Source organism: Eleutherodactylus coqui, chromosome 8, assembly GCF_035609145.1.
Source record: "Eleutherodactylus coqui strain aEleCoq1 chromosome 8, aEleCoq1.hap1, whole genome shotgun sequence".
Taxonomy (NCBI): domain Eukaryota; kingdom Metazoa; phylum Chordata; class Amphibia; order Anura; family Eleutherodactylidae; genus Eleutherodactylus; species Eleutherodactylus coqui.
This window is the reverse complement of record NC_089844.1, coordinates 186,851,072-186,866,781: the sequence shown is the minus strand read 5'-3', so window position 1 is coordinate 186,866,781 and position 15,710 is coordinate 186,851,072. Positions and strand designations below refer to the sequence as shown.

At 47.1% G+C, this 15,710-nt stretch overlaps 1 protein-coding gene across 3 annotated transcripts in view; it reads left to right on the top strand.

The window, feature by feature from the left end:
* The window catches only part of LOC136577272 (signal transducer and activator of transcription 1-alpha/beta-like), a 145,065-nt gene that overhangs the window by 113,082 nt on the left and 16,273 nt on the right, over nt 1–15,710 (top strand). For 2 of the 3 annotated variants that reach the window (XM_066577117.1, XM_066577119.1), the window contains 3 exons: nt 7,784–7,923; nt 12,259–12,450; nt 13,251–13,326. In XM_066577117.1, coding sequence (XP_066433214.1) covers nt 7,784–7,923; nt 12,259–12,450; nt 13,251–13,326 — 408 coding nt within the window. Of the gene's footprint in view, nt 1–7,783; nt 7,924–12,258; nt 12,451–13,250; nt 13,331–15,710 lie in introns of those variants that run through there. The other variant, XM_066577118.1, reaches the window with a different exon arrangement.

Below are 15,710 nucleotides of genomic sequence, written 5' to 3'. Positions count from 1 at the left end.
TGTCTGCAGGCAGCAGTGAAGCATGGTGGAGAGAGGTACAATAATGAGTATCTACAAGCAGCAGTGAAGCATGGTGGAGAGTGGTACAATAATGAGTGTCTGCAGGCAGCAGTGAAGCGTGGTGGAGAGAGGTACAATAATGAGTGTCTGCAGGCAGCAGTGAAGCATGGTGGCGAGAGGTACAATAATGAGTATCTACAAGCAGCAGTGAAGCATGGTGGAGAGCGGTACAATAATGAGTGTCTGCAGGCAGCAGTGAAGCATGGTGGAGAGAGGTACAATAATGAGTGTCTGCAGGCAGCAGTGAAGCATGGGGGAGAGAGGTACAATAATGAGTGTCTTCAGAAGGCAGTGAAGCATGGTGGAGTGTGGTACAATATTAAGTGTCTGCATGCAGCAGTGAAGCATGGTGGAGAGCGGTACAATAATGAGTGTCTGCAGGTAGCAGTGATGCATGGTGGAGAGCGGTACAATAATGAGTGTCTGCGTGAAGCATGGTGGAGAGCGGTACAATAATGAGTGTCTGCAGGCAGCAGTGAAGCATGGTGGAGAGAGGTACAATAATGAGTATCTACAAGCAGCAGTGAAGCATGGTGGAGAGCGGTACAATAATGAGTGTCTGCAGGAAGGAGTGAAGCGTGGTGGAGAGCGGTACAATAATGAGTATCTACAAGCAGCAGTGAAGCATGGTGGAGAGAGGTACAATAATGAGTATCTACAAGCAGCAGTGTAGCATGGTGGAGAGCGGTACAATAATGAGTGTCTGCAGGCAGCAGTGAAGCATGGTGGAGAGCGGTACAATAATGAGTGTCTGCAGGCAGCAGTGAAGCATGGTGGAGAGAGGTACAATAATGAGTATCTACAAGCAGCAGTGTAGCAAGGTGGAGAGTGGTACAATAATGAGTGTCTGCAGGCAGCAGTGAAGCGTGGTGGAGAGCGGTACAATAATGAGTATCTGCAGGCAGCAGTGAAGCGTGGTGGAGAGAGGTACAATAATGAGTGTCTGCAGGCAGCAGTGAAGCATGGTGGAGAGAGGTACAATAATGAGTATCTACAAGCAGCTGTGTAGCATGGTGGAGAGCGGTACAATAATGAGTGTCTGCAGGCAGCAGTGAAGCGTGGTGGAGAGCGGTACAATAATGAGTGTCTGCAGGCAGCAGTGAAGCGTGGTGGAGAGAGGTACAATAATGAGTCTCTGCAGGCAGCAGTGAAGCGTGGTGGAGAGAGGTACAATAATGAGTATCTACAAGCAGTAGTGTAGCATGGTGGAGAGCGGTACAATAATGAGTGTCTGCAGGCAGCAGTGAAGCATGGTGGAGAGCGGTACAATAATGAGTGTCTGCAGGCAGCAGTGAAGCATGGTGGAGAGAGGTACAATAATGAGTATCTACAAGCAGCAGTGAAGCATGGTGGAGAGTGGTACAATAATGAGTGTCTGCAGACAGCAGTGAAGCGTGGTGGAGAGAGGTACAATAATGAGTGTCTGCAGGCAGCAGTGAAGCATGGTGGCGAGAGGTACAATAATGAGTATCTACAAGCAGCAGTGAAGCATGGTGGAGAGCGGTACAATAATGAGTGTCTGCAGGCAGCAGTGAAGCATGGGGGAGAGAGGTACAATAATGAGTGTCTTCAGACGGCACTGAAGCATGGTGGAGAGCGGTACAATAATGAGTGTCTTCAGAAGGCAGTGAAGCATGGTGGAGTGTGGTACAATATTAAGTGTCTGCATGCAGCAGTGAAGCATGGTGGAGAGCGGTACAATAATGAGTGTCTGAAGGTAGCAGTGATGCATGGTGGAGAGCGGTACAATAATGAGTGTCTGCGTGAAGCATGGTGGAGAGCGGTACAATAATGAGTATCTACAAGCAGCAGTGAAGCATGGTGGAGAGCGGTACAATAATGAGTATCTACAAGCAGCAGTGAAGCATGGTGGAGAGAGGTACAATAATGAGTATCTACAAGCAGCAGTGTAGCATGGTGGAGAGCGGTACAATAATGAGTGTCTGCAGGCAGCAGTGAAGCGTGGTGGAGAGAGGTACAATAATGAGTATCTGCAGGCAGCAGTGAAGCATGGGGGAGAGAGGTACAATAATGAGTGTCTTCAGAAGGCAGTGAAGCATGGTGGAGAGCGGTACAATAATGAGTGTCTGCAGGCAGCAGTGAAGCATGGTGGAGAGAGGTACAATAATGAGTGTCTGCAGGTAGCAGTGATGCATGGTGGAGAGCGGTACAATAATGAGTATCTACAAGCAGCAGTGAAGCATGGTGGAGAGCGGTACAATAATGAGTGTCTGCAGGCAGCAGTGAAGCATGGTGGAGAGCGGTACAATAATGAGTGTCTGCAGGCAGCAGTGAAGCATGGTGGAGAGAGGTACAATAATGAGTATCTACAAGCAGCAGTGTAGCAAGGTGGAGAGTGGTACAATAATGAGTGTCTGCAGGCAGCAGTGAAGCGTGGTGGAGAGCGGTACAATAATGAGTATCTGCAGGCAGCAGTGAAGCGTGGTGGAGAGCGGTACAATAATGAGTATCTACAAGCAGCAGTGAAGCATGGTGGAGAGCGGTACAATAATGAGTATCTACAAGCAGCAGTGAAGCATGGTGGAGAGAGGTACAATAATGAGTATCTACAAGCAGCAGTGAAGCATGGTGGAGAGCGGTACAATAATGAGTGTCTGCAGGCAGCAGTGAAGCGTGGTGGAGAGCGGTACAATAATGAGTGTCTGCAGGCAGCAGTGAAGCGTGGTGGAGAGAGGTACAATAATGAGTCTCTGCAGGCAGCAGTGAAGCGTGGTGGAGAGAGGTACAATAATGAGTATCTACAAGCAGCAGTGTAGCATGGTGGAGAGCGGTACAATAATGAGTGTCTGCAGGCAGCAGTGAAGCATGGTGGAGAGCGGTACAATAATGAGTGTCTGCAGGCAGCAGTGAAGCATGGTGGAGAGAGGTACAATAATGAGTATCTACAAGCAGCAGTGAAGCATGGTGGAGAGTGGTACAATAATGAGTGTCTGCAGACAGCAGTGAAGCGTGGTGGAGAGAGGTACAATAATGAGTGTCTGCAGGCAGCAGTGAAGCATGGTGGCGAGAGGTACAATAATGAGTATCTACAAGCAGCAGTGAAGCATGGTGGAGAGCGGTACAATAATGAGTGTCTGCAGGCAGCAGTGAAGCGTGGTGGAGAGAGGTACAATAATGAGTGTCTGCAGGCAGCAGTGAAGCATGGGGGAGAGAGGTACAATAATGAGTGTCTTCAGACGGCACTGAAGCATGGTGGAGAGCGGTACAATAATGAGTGTCTTCAGAAGGCAGTGAAGCATGGTGGAGTGTGGTACAATATTAAGTGTCTGCATGCAGCAGTGAAGCATGGTGGAGAGCGGTACAATAATGAGTGTCTGCAGTTAGCAGTGATGCATGGTGTAGAGCGGTACAATAATAAGTGTCTGCGTGAAGCATGGTGGAGAGCGGTACAATAATGAGTATCTACAAGCAGCAGTGAAGCATGGTGGAGAGCGGTACAATAATGAGTATCTACAAGCAGCAGTGAAGCATGGTGGAGAGAGGTACAATAATGAGTATCTACAAGCAGCAGTGTAGCATGGTGGAGAGCGGTACAATAATGAGTGTCTGCAGGCAGCAGTGAAGCGTGGTGGAGAGAGGTACAATAATGAGTATCTGCAGGCAGCAGTGAAGCATGGGGGAGAGAGGTGCAATAATGAGTGTCTTCAGAAGGCAGTGAAGCATGATGGAGTGTGGTACAATATTGAGTGTCTGCATGCAGCAGTGAAGCATTGTGGAGAGCGGTACAATAATGAGTGTCTGCAGGTAGCAGTGATGCATGGTGGAGAGCGGTACAATAATGAGTATCTACAAGCAGCAGTGAAGCATGGTGGAGAGCGGTACAATAATGAGTGTCTGCAGGCAGCAGTGAAGCGTGGTGGAGAGAGGTACAATTATGAGTGTCTGCAGGCAGCAGTGAAGCATGGGGGAGAGAGGTACAATAATGAGTGTCTTCAGAAGGCAGTGAAGCATGGTAGAGTGTGGTACAATATTAAGTGTCTGCATGCAGCAGTGAAGCATGGTGGAGAGCGGTACAATAATGAGTGTCTGCAGGTAGCAGTGATGCATGGTGGAGAGCGGTACAATAATGAGTGTCTGCGTGAAGCATGGTGGAGAGCAGTACAATAATGAGTGTCTGCAGGCAGCAGTGAAGCATGGTGGAGAGAGGTACAATAATGAGTATCTACAAGCAGCAGTGAAGCATAATGGAGAGCGGTACAATAATGAGTGCCTGCAGGCAGCAGTGAAGCGTGGTGGAGAGAGGTACAATAATGAGTGTCTGCAGGCAGCAGTGAAGCGTGGTGGAGAAGTACAATAATGAGTATCTACAAGCAGCAGTGAAGCATGGTGGAGAGCGGTACAATAATGAGTGTCTGCAGGCAGCACTGAAGCATGGTGGAGAGCGGTACAATAATGAGTGTCTTCAGAAGGCAGTGAAGCATGGTGGAGTGTGGTACAATATTGAGTGTCTGCATGCAGCAGTGAAGCATTGTGGAGAGCGGTACAATAATGAGTGTCTGCATGTAGCAGTGATGCATGGTGGAGAGCGGTACAATAATGAGTATCTACAAGCAGCAGTGAAGCATAATGGAGAGCGGTACAATAATGAGTGCCTGCAGGCAGCAGTGAAGCGTGGTGGAGAGAGGTACAATAATGAGTGTCTGCAGGCAGCAGTGAAGCGTGGTGGAGAGGTACAATAATGAGTATCTACAAGCAGCAGTGAAGCATGGTGGAGAGCGGTACAATAATGAGTATCTACAAGCAGCAGTGAAGCATGGTGGAGAGCGTTACAATAATGAGTGTCTGCAGGCAACAGTGAAGCGTGGTGGAGAGAGGTACAATAATGAGTGTCTGCAGGCAGCAGTGAAGCATTGGGGAGAGCGGTACTATAACGAGAGTTTGCAGCCAGCAGTGGAGCATGGTGGAGGTTCCCTGTAAGTTAGGGGCTGAATTTCAGCAAATGAATTTGGTCAGGTTTAAAGGGGTTGTCTAGTTGTTAACCATTAATGGCCTATCCCCTGGATGGTTCATCAATAGTAGATTTGCAGGGTCTGTTGCTCCTCTGTGGATCAGCTGGACTGGACCGAAGCACTGCTGCACGGAGCTGATTTCTGCGGGATGTATGCTGCTCTGTTCTCAGTGCAATGGCTAGGCCTGGTACTGCTGACAGAAGGATTGGAGCGAGCCGACATCCACAGAAGATCTGTACTTAGTTCTCCAAGATGTCTGGAACAACCTGCCTGCCGAGTTCCTTCAAAAACTCTGTGCCTAGAAGAACTGATGCTGAAGGTAGAGGAGGGTCACACCAGATATTGATCTTATCTAAAAAAAAATTTTCACTCCCTCTGCATTTTGTTAATAAAAATAAACTATTGACGCTTCTTTTGAAAGTGTTCTTACTCTGCTGCATTTTTCCACACTTGCCTAAAACTCTGCAAAGTACATCTATCCCCATAAAAATAAAATAAACATCCCACTAAATAAAGCAGCATCAAATTCATATCCCACTATGGATCATAAAAAGTCTTCGCTTTTCTGAATCCGGCCATACAGGAGTAACAATCGTCTCACTACTTCTCAGTTTGACAGTTGAATCTGATGAAGCACCCTATTCAAGCTCGAAAGGTGTCAGTCCTGAAAAAAAACAATCCCTCCCCTAGAAGTTGTCGGAGGGATGAAACTTTTTCTGTGTGATTGAAACGCTGATATAAATGATTACAATATCAGAGCAAATGGATCATTTATTGTGCAGAACTGACCCCTTGTAGGGAGGCTCTAGTACCCTGTTGTACCACCTCTAGCTTGGATACAAGATGTGATGTGGGCAGGCATGGAGGCTCTAGTACCCTGTTGTATCGCCTCTAGCTTGGATCCAAGATGTGATACTGGTGGGCATGGAGGCTCTAGTACCCTGTTGTATCGCCCATAGCTTGGATACAAAATGTGATACAGACTGACATGGAGGCTCTAGCACCCTGTTGTACCACCTCTAGCTTGGATACAAGATGTGATACAGGCAGGCATGGAGGCTCTAATACCCTGTTATACCAACTGTAGCTTGAATGCAAGATGTGATACAGGGGCATGGAGGCTCTAGTACCCTGTTGTACCGTCTCTAGCTTGGAGACAAGATGTGATATTGTCGGGCATTTAGGCATACAGATTCTGTATGGTATTGTGCGTCATATCGCTCCACATTTACTGTAACTGAGACTCTAGATCGTACAAACTTGTAGGTTGGCATCCTAGATGGTCCCATACATGTTCTATTTACAATAAATTTTACGACCGGGCCACCACGGAAGTGTGACAATGTTGTGGGGGCATTCCTGTGACCCCCTTGTGTATGCGGACAAGTATTATCCTGCTGGAAGCCTCCATGAGAGGAACACATGTGGCTGCAGGATGTCCTGAACATATCGCTGAGCTGTCATTGTCCCTCGTACCACTACAAGGGTGACCGACTGTCCTATGCGATATCCCCCAGACCATCACACAAGCAGGGGGCAGTGTACTGCTCCACAGCAAAGGCAGGATTTAGGCATTCAGCCCGAGGTCTCCAGACACAAACACGACCATCATCAGCTCCCAAACTTAACCCGGAGTTATCACTGAAGACAACCTCTTTCCACTCCGTAGCAGTACAGTTCGGTCATTCACGACACACATGCAAATGGTGGCGATGGTGGGCCGGTGTCAATCAGTACATGTAATGGTTTCGACAGACACTGGTGTAACGATGGCGCCCCCTGTCTCTGGACAGAGGACAATGAAACAGTTGGAGCTGCTGGTGCTTGTCAGACAATCCTCTCTACTGGTAGTCTGTAGGGGGCGTCCTGAGCCCGGTCACCTTTTGTGCCCCCATCCACTGGTCCCAACATCTCCTAACAGTCTGGTTAGACGCTCCCCTCTACTGGTGGTCTGTAGGAGGTATCCTGAGACCAGTCACCTTGTGTGCCTTCACACATCCACTGGTCCCAACACCTCCTAACACTCTGGTTAGACGCTCAGCTCTACTGGTGGTCTGAAGGGGGCATCCTGAGCCCGGTCACCTTGTGTGCCGTCATGCATCCACTGGTCTCAACACCTAGCAACAGTCTGGTCAGACGCTTTTCTCTATTGGTGGTCTGTAGGGGGCGTCCTGAGCCGAGTCACCTTGTGTGCCCTCACAATCCACTGGTCCCAACACCTCCTAACACTCTGGTCAGATGCTCCTCTCTACTGGTGGTCTGTAGGGGGCGTCCTTAGTCCGGTCACCTTGTGTGCCCTCACACATCCACTGGTCCCAACACCTCCTAACACTTTGGTCAGACACTCCTCTCTACTGGTGGTCTGTAGGGGGCATCCTGAGCCTGGTCACCTTGTGTGCCGTCAAACATCCACTGGTCTTGGGGGACAATTCCTCGATATGACCATCCAGCTTCTCACATTTCAATAATGCTTAGTGAACCAGTACATTGGCCCAGAGAACAGCTGATTGGTGGGGCTCCCAGGCTACAGACCCCCTCTCCTCATCATAAGTTATCAGTAGTTTACAGCTAGACAACCCCTTTAAAAAAGCTTAGAAAAAATAGTTTTCAGTGTGTGGTTAATTGCATTAACAAGGTTTGTTTACCTTACAAGTCTTTTTCCAGCCTTACTATGTTCTGTGTGTTAATAGTCCTATGAATCCAGTATTCTCGTTAAGCAGTAAGTAATGGCATGATGTATCTTCTGTTATTAGATGTATTGTTGGGTTCATCAGTAAGGACAGAGAGCGCGCCCTGCTGCGAGAGAAGCAACCAGGAACATTTCTATTGCGGTTTAGTGAAAGCAGCAAAGAAGAAGCCATCACCTTCACCTGGGTCGAGGCATCCCAGAATGGTAAGACAATGTCTCTGCTCTCTTCTATGGGATTCATATACCCTATGAGCTCTAGAGGTGGATCCCCGGTGATTTGTCCAGACTGTGTGCTGAACAGGAGCAGACACTCTGCTGTCAGACCTACACCGAGAAAATGTGAGCGAAAAAACGCTTATTGTTGCCCTCATCCACTCCCGGCTCGATTATTGCAACTTGTTGCTGATCGGCCTCCCCTGCCCCAGACTCTCCCCCCTCCAATCCATCCTGAATGCGGCAGCCAGGCTTATCTTTTTGTCCAGACGCTACTCGGACGCCTCTGCCCTGTGCCAGCCACTGCCCTGGCTGCCCGTGAAATTTAGAATTCAATTCACACTCACTACCCTCATCCATAAAGCTCTCCACAGCACGGCGCTACCCTACATTGCGTCCCTCATTTCAATCCACCACCCAGTCCGCACCCTCCATTCAGCTAAAGAAATCAGATTAAGTGCCCCTTTAATTCGAACCTCTCATTCCCGCCTGTAAGACTTCTCTAAGTCCTCTGGAACGCACTACCCTAAACTATCCGGGCAATCCCTGACATACAAACAACTTCAGGCGTGCCCTAAAAACACACCTCTTCAGGGAGGCATACCATATCTACTAAACCAAACCCCTCTGTACTCCGCCTGATAACATGCTCCCTGACCTACAGACTGCAATCCCTGCTAGCTGTAATCAACCGCCCCCTGCAGTCATACCGATTCAGCCACTACATGACCTGACGATTGTCTATGTGTATAGCATCCCTCACTCTCCACCTTGCCATACTGTGCACATTTCCGCCCCTTTACCTTCTGTATCACCCCACTATTTGTAGTATGTAAGATCGTTGGAGCAGGACCCTCACCCCTACTGTTTCCATCAAGTACTACACTACATGTAACTGGGTTGTTTTTAATCCTCCTGTCTTGTAAGCGCTGCGGAATATGTTGGCGCTATACAAATAAAGATTATCAATATATTTATTGTATCATATTTTACCAATTGCTCGTCAACCAGATAAACCAAAGCGCCTTATAGTCTATTTATACCCAGGACTGTAACAAGTGGGCACTGTAATAACTATGTATAGGTATATCAGGGGTCGGTACAGAGATCTCTCCAACATCTATTTATACCCAGGAGTGTAACAGGGGGCGCTCTAATAACTATATATAGATATATCAGGGGTCAGTACAGAGATCTCTCCCATCATCTATTATATCCAGGACTGTGACATTAACAAGTGGGCACCCTCTAAAGGAAAGAAGGTTTCTACACTGAACTGGAAGGGGGGGGGGGGGGTTCTTTACTGTAAGAGCAGTGAGACTATGGAACTCTCTGCCGGAGGACGTGGTGATGGTGAATCTCCATCCGTATGAGGAACAGTGAGGGACCAATGTATGCAATCACTGTTGATACACTGAGTAAGCTCAGGTATCAATTCATGAACCGCTGCTAAGTCTGTAAACGACTTCGGGAGTATCCAGATATTAAAGTTCCCAAGTCTTCCAGCCAGAAGTGAGCCTGTTCGAGCTGAGATTAAAGATCATCAGCACTGCTTTGGCTCTGTTCACATCTGTGTCAGAGGACCCATCCGGAGTCTTCAGCGCAGAATCTGCATGAAATGCCTAATGAAAAAGTTGTGCATGCTGGACTATTTGGTCCAGTAGTAATGCAGTAACCAAACAGATCCCGTTTAAATCAACAGGATCCGTTTGGCAGAGTTTGGTTCTGTTGAGACGGATCCATTTGTAGTGGCCCAAAGTCACTGGGCCCCTCCAGAATGAATGCTATATGTGGATTGTATTGTCTTGTACTTTATCTGGTATAGAGTCTTTAACCCCTTAGTGACAGAGCTTTTTTTCTTTTTTCCATTTTTGTTTTTTCCTACACCCTTTTAAAAAATCGTAGCTCCTTTATTTATCCATCGACGTCGCTGTATGGGGGCTTGTTTTTTGCGGGACGAGTTGTATTTTTCAATGGCACTATTTATTGTACCATATAATTTACTGAAAAACTTTAAAAAAATTCTTTAAAAAAACGACATTCCACCATCTTTCGGTGCGTCCTGTTTCTACGGCGCACAAACTGCAACAAAAACGACCTGACATTTTTATTCTATGGGTCAGTATGATTACTACGATACCAAACTTATATAGTTTTTTTTTTTTGCTGTAGTACTTGTATTTTTTTTAAAGATATTTTATTTTTTTCAATTATTGTCTGCGGTCATTTTGTGCGCGCAATAACTTTTTTATTTTTTTGTCAACGTAGTTGTGCAAGGGCTCAATTTTTGCAGGATGTCCTGAAGTTTCCGATAGTATCAATTTGGAATACATACAACTTTTTGATCGCTTTTTATTGCATTTTTTCTGGACGACACGTAACTAAAAAAGTGTATTTCTGGCGTTCTTTATTTTTTTTTCGGACGATGTTCACCGTGCAGGAAAAACAATGCACTACTTTGATTGATCGGACTTTTACGGACGCGGCGATACGAAATACATATTTTTATTTTATGATTTAAATTTTTTAATAATTGATATGGCAAAAGGGGGGTGATTTAAACTTTTATAACTTTTACGTCATACTGCTTTTTTACAGGCAGTCTATCAAGCCACCCTGTGTGGGTGGCTTGATAGGCAGTCTGCTAAGGCAGCCCTGGGGCCATTCATTAGGCCCCCGGCTGCAATGACACCTGCACGGCTCCCCCGATCTCACCGCGGGAGGGCCGTGCGGGACCCCCAAACAGCGTTCGGGGGATTTAAATACCGCTGTCAGAATTGACAGCGGCATTTAAAGGGTTAATAGCCGCGAACGGCCGAGCGCTGCTATTGCCCGCGGGTGTGAGCTGTAATAAACAGCTGACGCCCGCGCTGTATGGAGGGAGATAGTGGCGCTACCTCCCTCCATACACGTCCTGCAACAGCAGGACGTAGTTGTACGATAGCGCCGTCACTAATGAGTTAATGTGGGGTGAACCAGCTAAATGTACTAATGTTTGCAGGAATGAGAGGGTTAACATCTGCAAATGTGTTGTCTGTGTCTGGAAATGTATCATTTTATGTTGTGAGTCATGTGACCATGCTTCATATATGTGTTTGCAAGGTAGAGTGCAAGTCAGTCTGATGGAGTGTTGTCAGGAGAGGTAGTTTGCGAGAGAGAGAGGTGCCGATGCTTTTGGACCACCACAGACATAATGATGGAGGCAGAGCGATTTCCCGAGAGGGGCCCTGGGACTACTACCCCCAGAAGTTATTTTCACTAAGCAGAGGAAAGCCAAGTAGCGCTGAGAGTCGCCTGGAAGTGTGAGTGTTGATGGGTTGAGTGAGGAGTGTATTTTACAAGAGCGGAGCTAAACAGATAACTGGGACTGTGGGCTCGAGATTCACCCTGAGTTTTGCCTCCCTGTCTCGCCACCAACTTTGCCTGCACGTTGTTTCGCTCGGGCCTCTGTACTGTTGGACTGTTTAGTGTTGGCGTTTCAAGTAAAGCAACATTTCTGACCATTCCCGGCTTAGTTTTTAACCATACTCTGTGTGTGTGTGTGGACTATCATTCTGTCATCCAGCTTCACCGCAGAGGAAGGAACGGGGGCGTCATGTGACATTGAACTGTGACTCTTGAACCGCAGCTCGGTTCATTGTATTTCTGAGGCCTCCCCCTAAGCAGTGGCCTGGACGGGTCTCGTCCATCCCTTACTGGGGACGAGATGGTAGAGCCACTGTGACAAGTGACATCTCTATCCCCACCATCTCCTCGGCCGTGGGCCCGCTCCTCGCCCGCTGCACATTCATCCAGAGGATTCTGTGTTTCTGCTCTCGTAATGGAATCCCTAGCGCAGATGGGACTAGAGCCTTAAGTGACCGTTAACTCTATATAGTGTAGCATCCAGTTTTCAGTAGCTTATATACGACTGCCCGCCCTGAATTTGGTGCATGTTTTCGAAATTCTTGTTGAAGTAACTGGGAGAATTGCGCAATTAAGATTTCATCTCCCAAATAAAGTGGCGCCTGCTCAGACGCCTCATGGTCAACTTCATAGCTTCTGGACTTGGCTGACTGATGGTGACTTCCACCATCGTTTTATCCAGAGACAAGGCAGGAGGTGCAGTGCACCCTGGGAAAATGTATGCAAATAGGCACCTTACTCAAATTATACCACAAACCAGAAATAAAGCTAATAATCCGATAGTTTGTGGACGGTGTGTGTATACCGGGGTTCACACTCACTGGAAGTCTAGAACAATCCTCTAGACCTCCAGCCTTCAGCGAGTGGGACCCCCCGTATACAGGCTGGGGTAAATGTATTCTAACGCCTTACACTGTTTAGTTTCAGAGCCCGTTTTTCATTCTGTGGAGCCGTATACAAAGAAAGAGCTTTCTGCTGTGAGTTTTCCAGACATTATCCGCAACTATAAAGTAATGGCAGCCGAAAATATTCCAGAGAACCCACTAAAGTTTTTATATCCAGACACCCCAAAAGACATGGCATTCGGGAAGTATTACTCCAGGCCTAAAGACGGTAAGTCTTCCTCTATTTCTTCATGTCATCACTTCAATCATGAGCCCTGATTTCACTTATTTTGAGCATTTTCATGTACAGTAAAACCTCTAGTTTAGTTAGTAAACTGTCCGAAAGCAATCGGCTAAACGTGAAGCCAATGAAACTAGAGGCAATTATTTTCATAGGAATCAATGTAAATCCAATTAATTCGTCCTAGACATTCCAAAATACCACCAAACCACATTTTTGTACAGCGTTAGGCGCTGCTTTTTCAGTGCAGCGCTCCCATTCATTTCAATGAGGCTTTTCACACAAGGGTTTTCGGCCCTGCATCGCCCATTGAAATGAATGGGCAGCGGTTTCAGCAATTCCGAAAACGTGGCACAACTTGGTACCGCGTGTTTGGCAGCGCTAGACGCCCTAGCTACACTGCCTGATAGAGAAAAAAAAATCTATATACTCACCAAGCAGGTGCCGTCGGTGTCCCGGGGGGCGCTCTCCAGAGCTGCATGCAGGCTTGTCAAGCCAGCAAAGCATCTTGCTAGTCACGGGGGATCGAAATCCTCCGCTTTCAGCAAGATATTGCTCTGATTGACTGAGTGACAGCTTGATCAGCCAATCACAGCTAGCGCACTTCTTACTGAGAAAAATAGCAAAAAAAAAGGTTTTTAATTCATTTTTAAAAAGACAAAATCGGCACAAATACAGGTTGGATGAATTAAATATTTCAGGAGACAAACTTGGGAAAAAGTGTTGGTTACTGAGATGTGAAGAGAAAGCCTTCCGCTCCTTTATAATTCGGATATTTTGTTTTGCAGCTGATGAGCCGATGGATCTTGACCAACCGGACCGAGTCGGATACATCAAAACGGAACTGATCTCAGTATCTGAAGTGTGAGTATGTGGCAGATAAACCTTCACAGGACCCTCCGTGACCGCAGTCACTGGTAGCAGCCGGGTCACACCAGAGAGCGCAGTCACTGGTAGCAGCCGGGTCACACCAGAGAGCGCAGTTACTGGTAGCAGCCGGGTCACACCAGAGAGCGCAGTCACTGGTAGCAGCCGGGTCACACCAGAGAGCGCAGTCACTGGTAGCAGCCGGGTCACACCAGAGAGCGCAGTCACTGGTAGCAGCCGGGTCACACCAGAGAGCGCAGTCACTGGTAGCAGCCGGGTCACACCTGAGAGCGCAGTCACTGGTAGCAGCCGGGTCACCTCAGAGAGCGCAGTCGCTGGTAGCAGCCGGGTCACACCAGAGAGCGCAGTCACTGGTAGCAGCCGGGGCACACCAGAGAGCGCAGTCACTGGTAGCAGCCGGGGCACACCAGAGAGCGCAGTCACTGGTAGCAGCCGGGTCGCACCAGAGAGCGCAGTCACTGGTAGCAGCCGGGTCGCACCAGAGAGCGCAGTCACTGGTAGCAACCGGGGCACACCAGAGAGCGCAGTCACTGGTAGCAGCCGGGGCACACCAGAGAGCGCAGTCACTGGTAGCAGCCGGGGCACACCAGAGAGCGCAGTCACTGGTAGCAGCCGAGGCACACCAGAGAGCGCAGTCACTGGTAGCAGCCGGGGCACACCAGAGAGCATACTCACTGGTAGCAGCCCGGTCACACCAGTCGTTTTATAGAAGCACTCCTGTTCCAGTATCAATGACATCAGCCTTTTGTTGTGGCATCCCCCTCTGGGTGCCGCAGCAATAACCCCCCATAGCATGCTGTGGAACAATGATTCATCATGCACACAATTGCGGTTTCTGCTCTCGGATGAAAAATCACAGCATGCTCCATTTTCCTGCAGTTCCCACGCGGACGGTTTCCATTGAAGTCAATGGAAGCCATCGATCCGCGGCACATCAGTAATTGACATTGCGGACGAGTCGCTGATTTCGCTGAAAAAGCAGGAGTTTAACCCCTTAGTGACCAGGCCAAATTTTGGAAATCTGCCATGTGTCACTTTAACATAGAATAACTCCATAAAGCTTTTGCACATCCCAGCGATTCTGACATTGTTTTTTCGTCACATGTTGTACTTCATTTAGGTGGTAAAAATAGACCGATAGAAGTTGTGAATGTTTATTAAAAGCGCCAAAAAAATTTTGAAAGAATTTTTTTTTTTTTAATTTTCAACTGTAATACTTCAAATATGTCAAACATCCTGTATACATTGTTGATTAGATATATATCTCCATCTGTTTACTGTATTCTGGACGCACATTTGATAAAATAGTTTTTTTTAACCATTTAGGAGACGTACAAATTTACATTGATTACCAACATTTTGAGGAACACTTTGTTTTCCTGCACCAAGCCAAAATTGCACAAGCTCATAGGTGTCAGCGAATATATTAAGGGGTGTAGTTTGTAGAATGGAGTCATTTGTGGGGGTATCTATCATTCTGAGGGGGGTCAGGAGTATTTAGAATATTTTCAGGAGCTAATGCAATTCAGAGGAGAAAAAATAAAATTTCATATTTTTACGAATATTTTAACCCCTTCTGGCCACAGGGCGTAACTGAACGTCCTGGCAGGAAGGTACTTGGCACAACAGGACAGCAAGAGATCTCGCGCTATCCAGCAGCGGGAGCCAGCTGTGACCGATAACCAGGCTTCCCCTGCAACAGCGGGGGGTGCATCGTAACAGTGACCCCCGCTGTTAATTACTTCCCTGTTGCTATCTATGTAGATCGCGGCATGTAAAGGGTTCACAGAGGGAGCGCGCTCCTTCTGTGACATCATCAGACTCTCGCATTACAATTGCAGGGAGACCAACGGGTTGCCATGGCAACAGGGCGTCCTGCATTGCCCATGCCTATGATCGCTGTAACGTCTCCTACATGGACTACAGTGTTAAAAAAAATGTAAACAAAAAAAGAAAATGCAGAAATGAAAAAAGTCTTAAAACAAGTTTTTTTGTGCTTTTTCCCATATTAGTATAATAATTTTTTAAAAACATTAAAATCCCACGTATTTGGTATTGTCATATCCGTAAGAACGCGCACAATGAGTTGAGCACACTTTTATTGTGTATGGTAAACAGCGTTAAAAAAAAACTCTAAAAAACTGAGGCCAAATGCAAATTTTTTTTCATTTTGTCTCCCAAAAAACACAATAAAAGTGATCAAAAAAGCCGTATATTCCCCAAAATGGTACCAATGAAAACTACAGCTCGTCGCGCAAAAAATAAGCCCTCACAGAGCTCCGTCTATTGTAGAATAAAAAAGTTTTAGGACTTTGAATGCAGCTATTTAGAAAAAAAAAATATTTTGGAAAAAAGGTTTT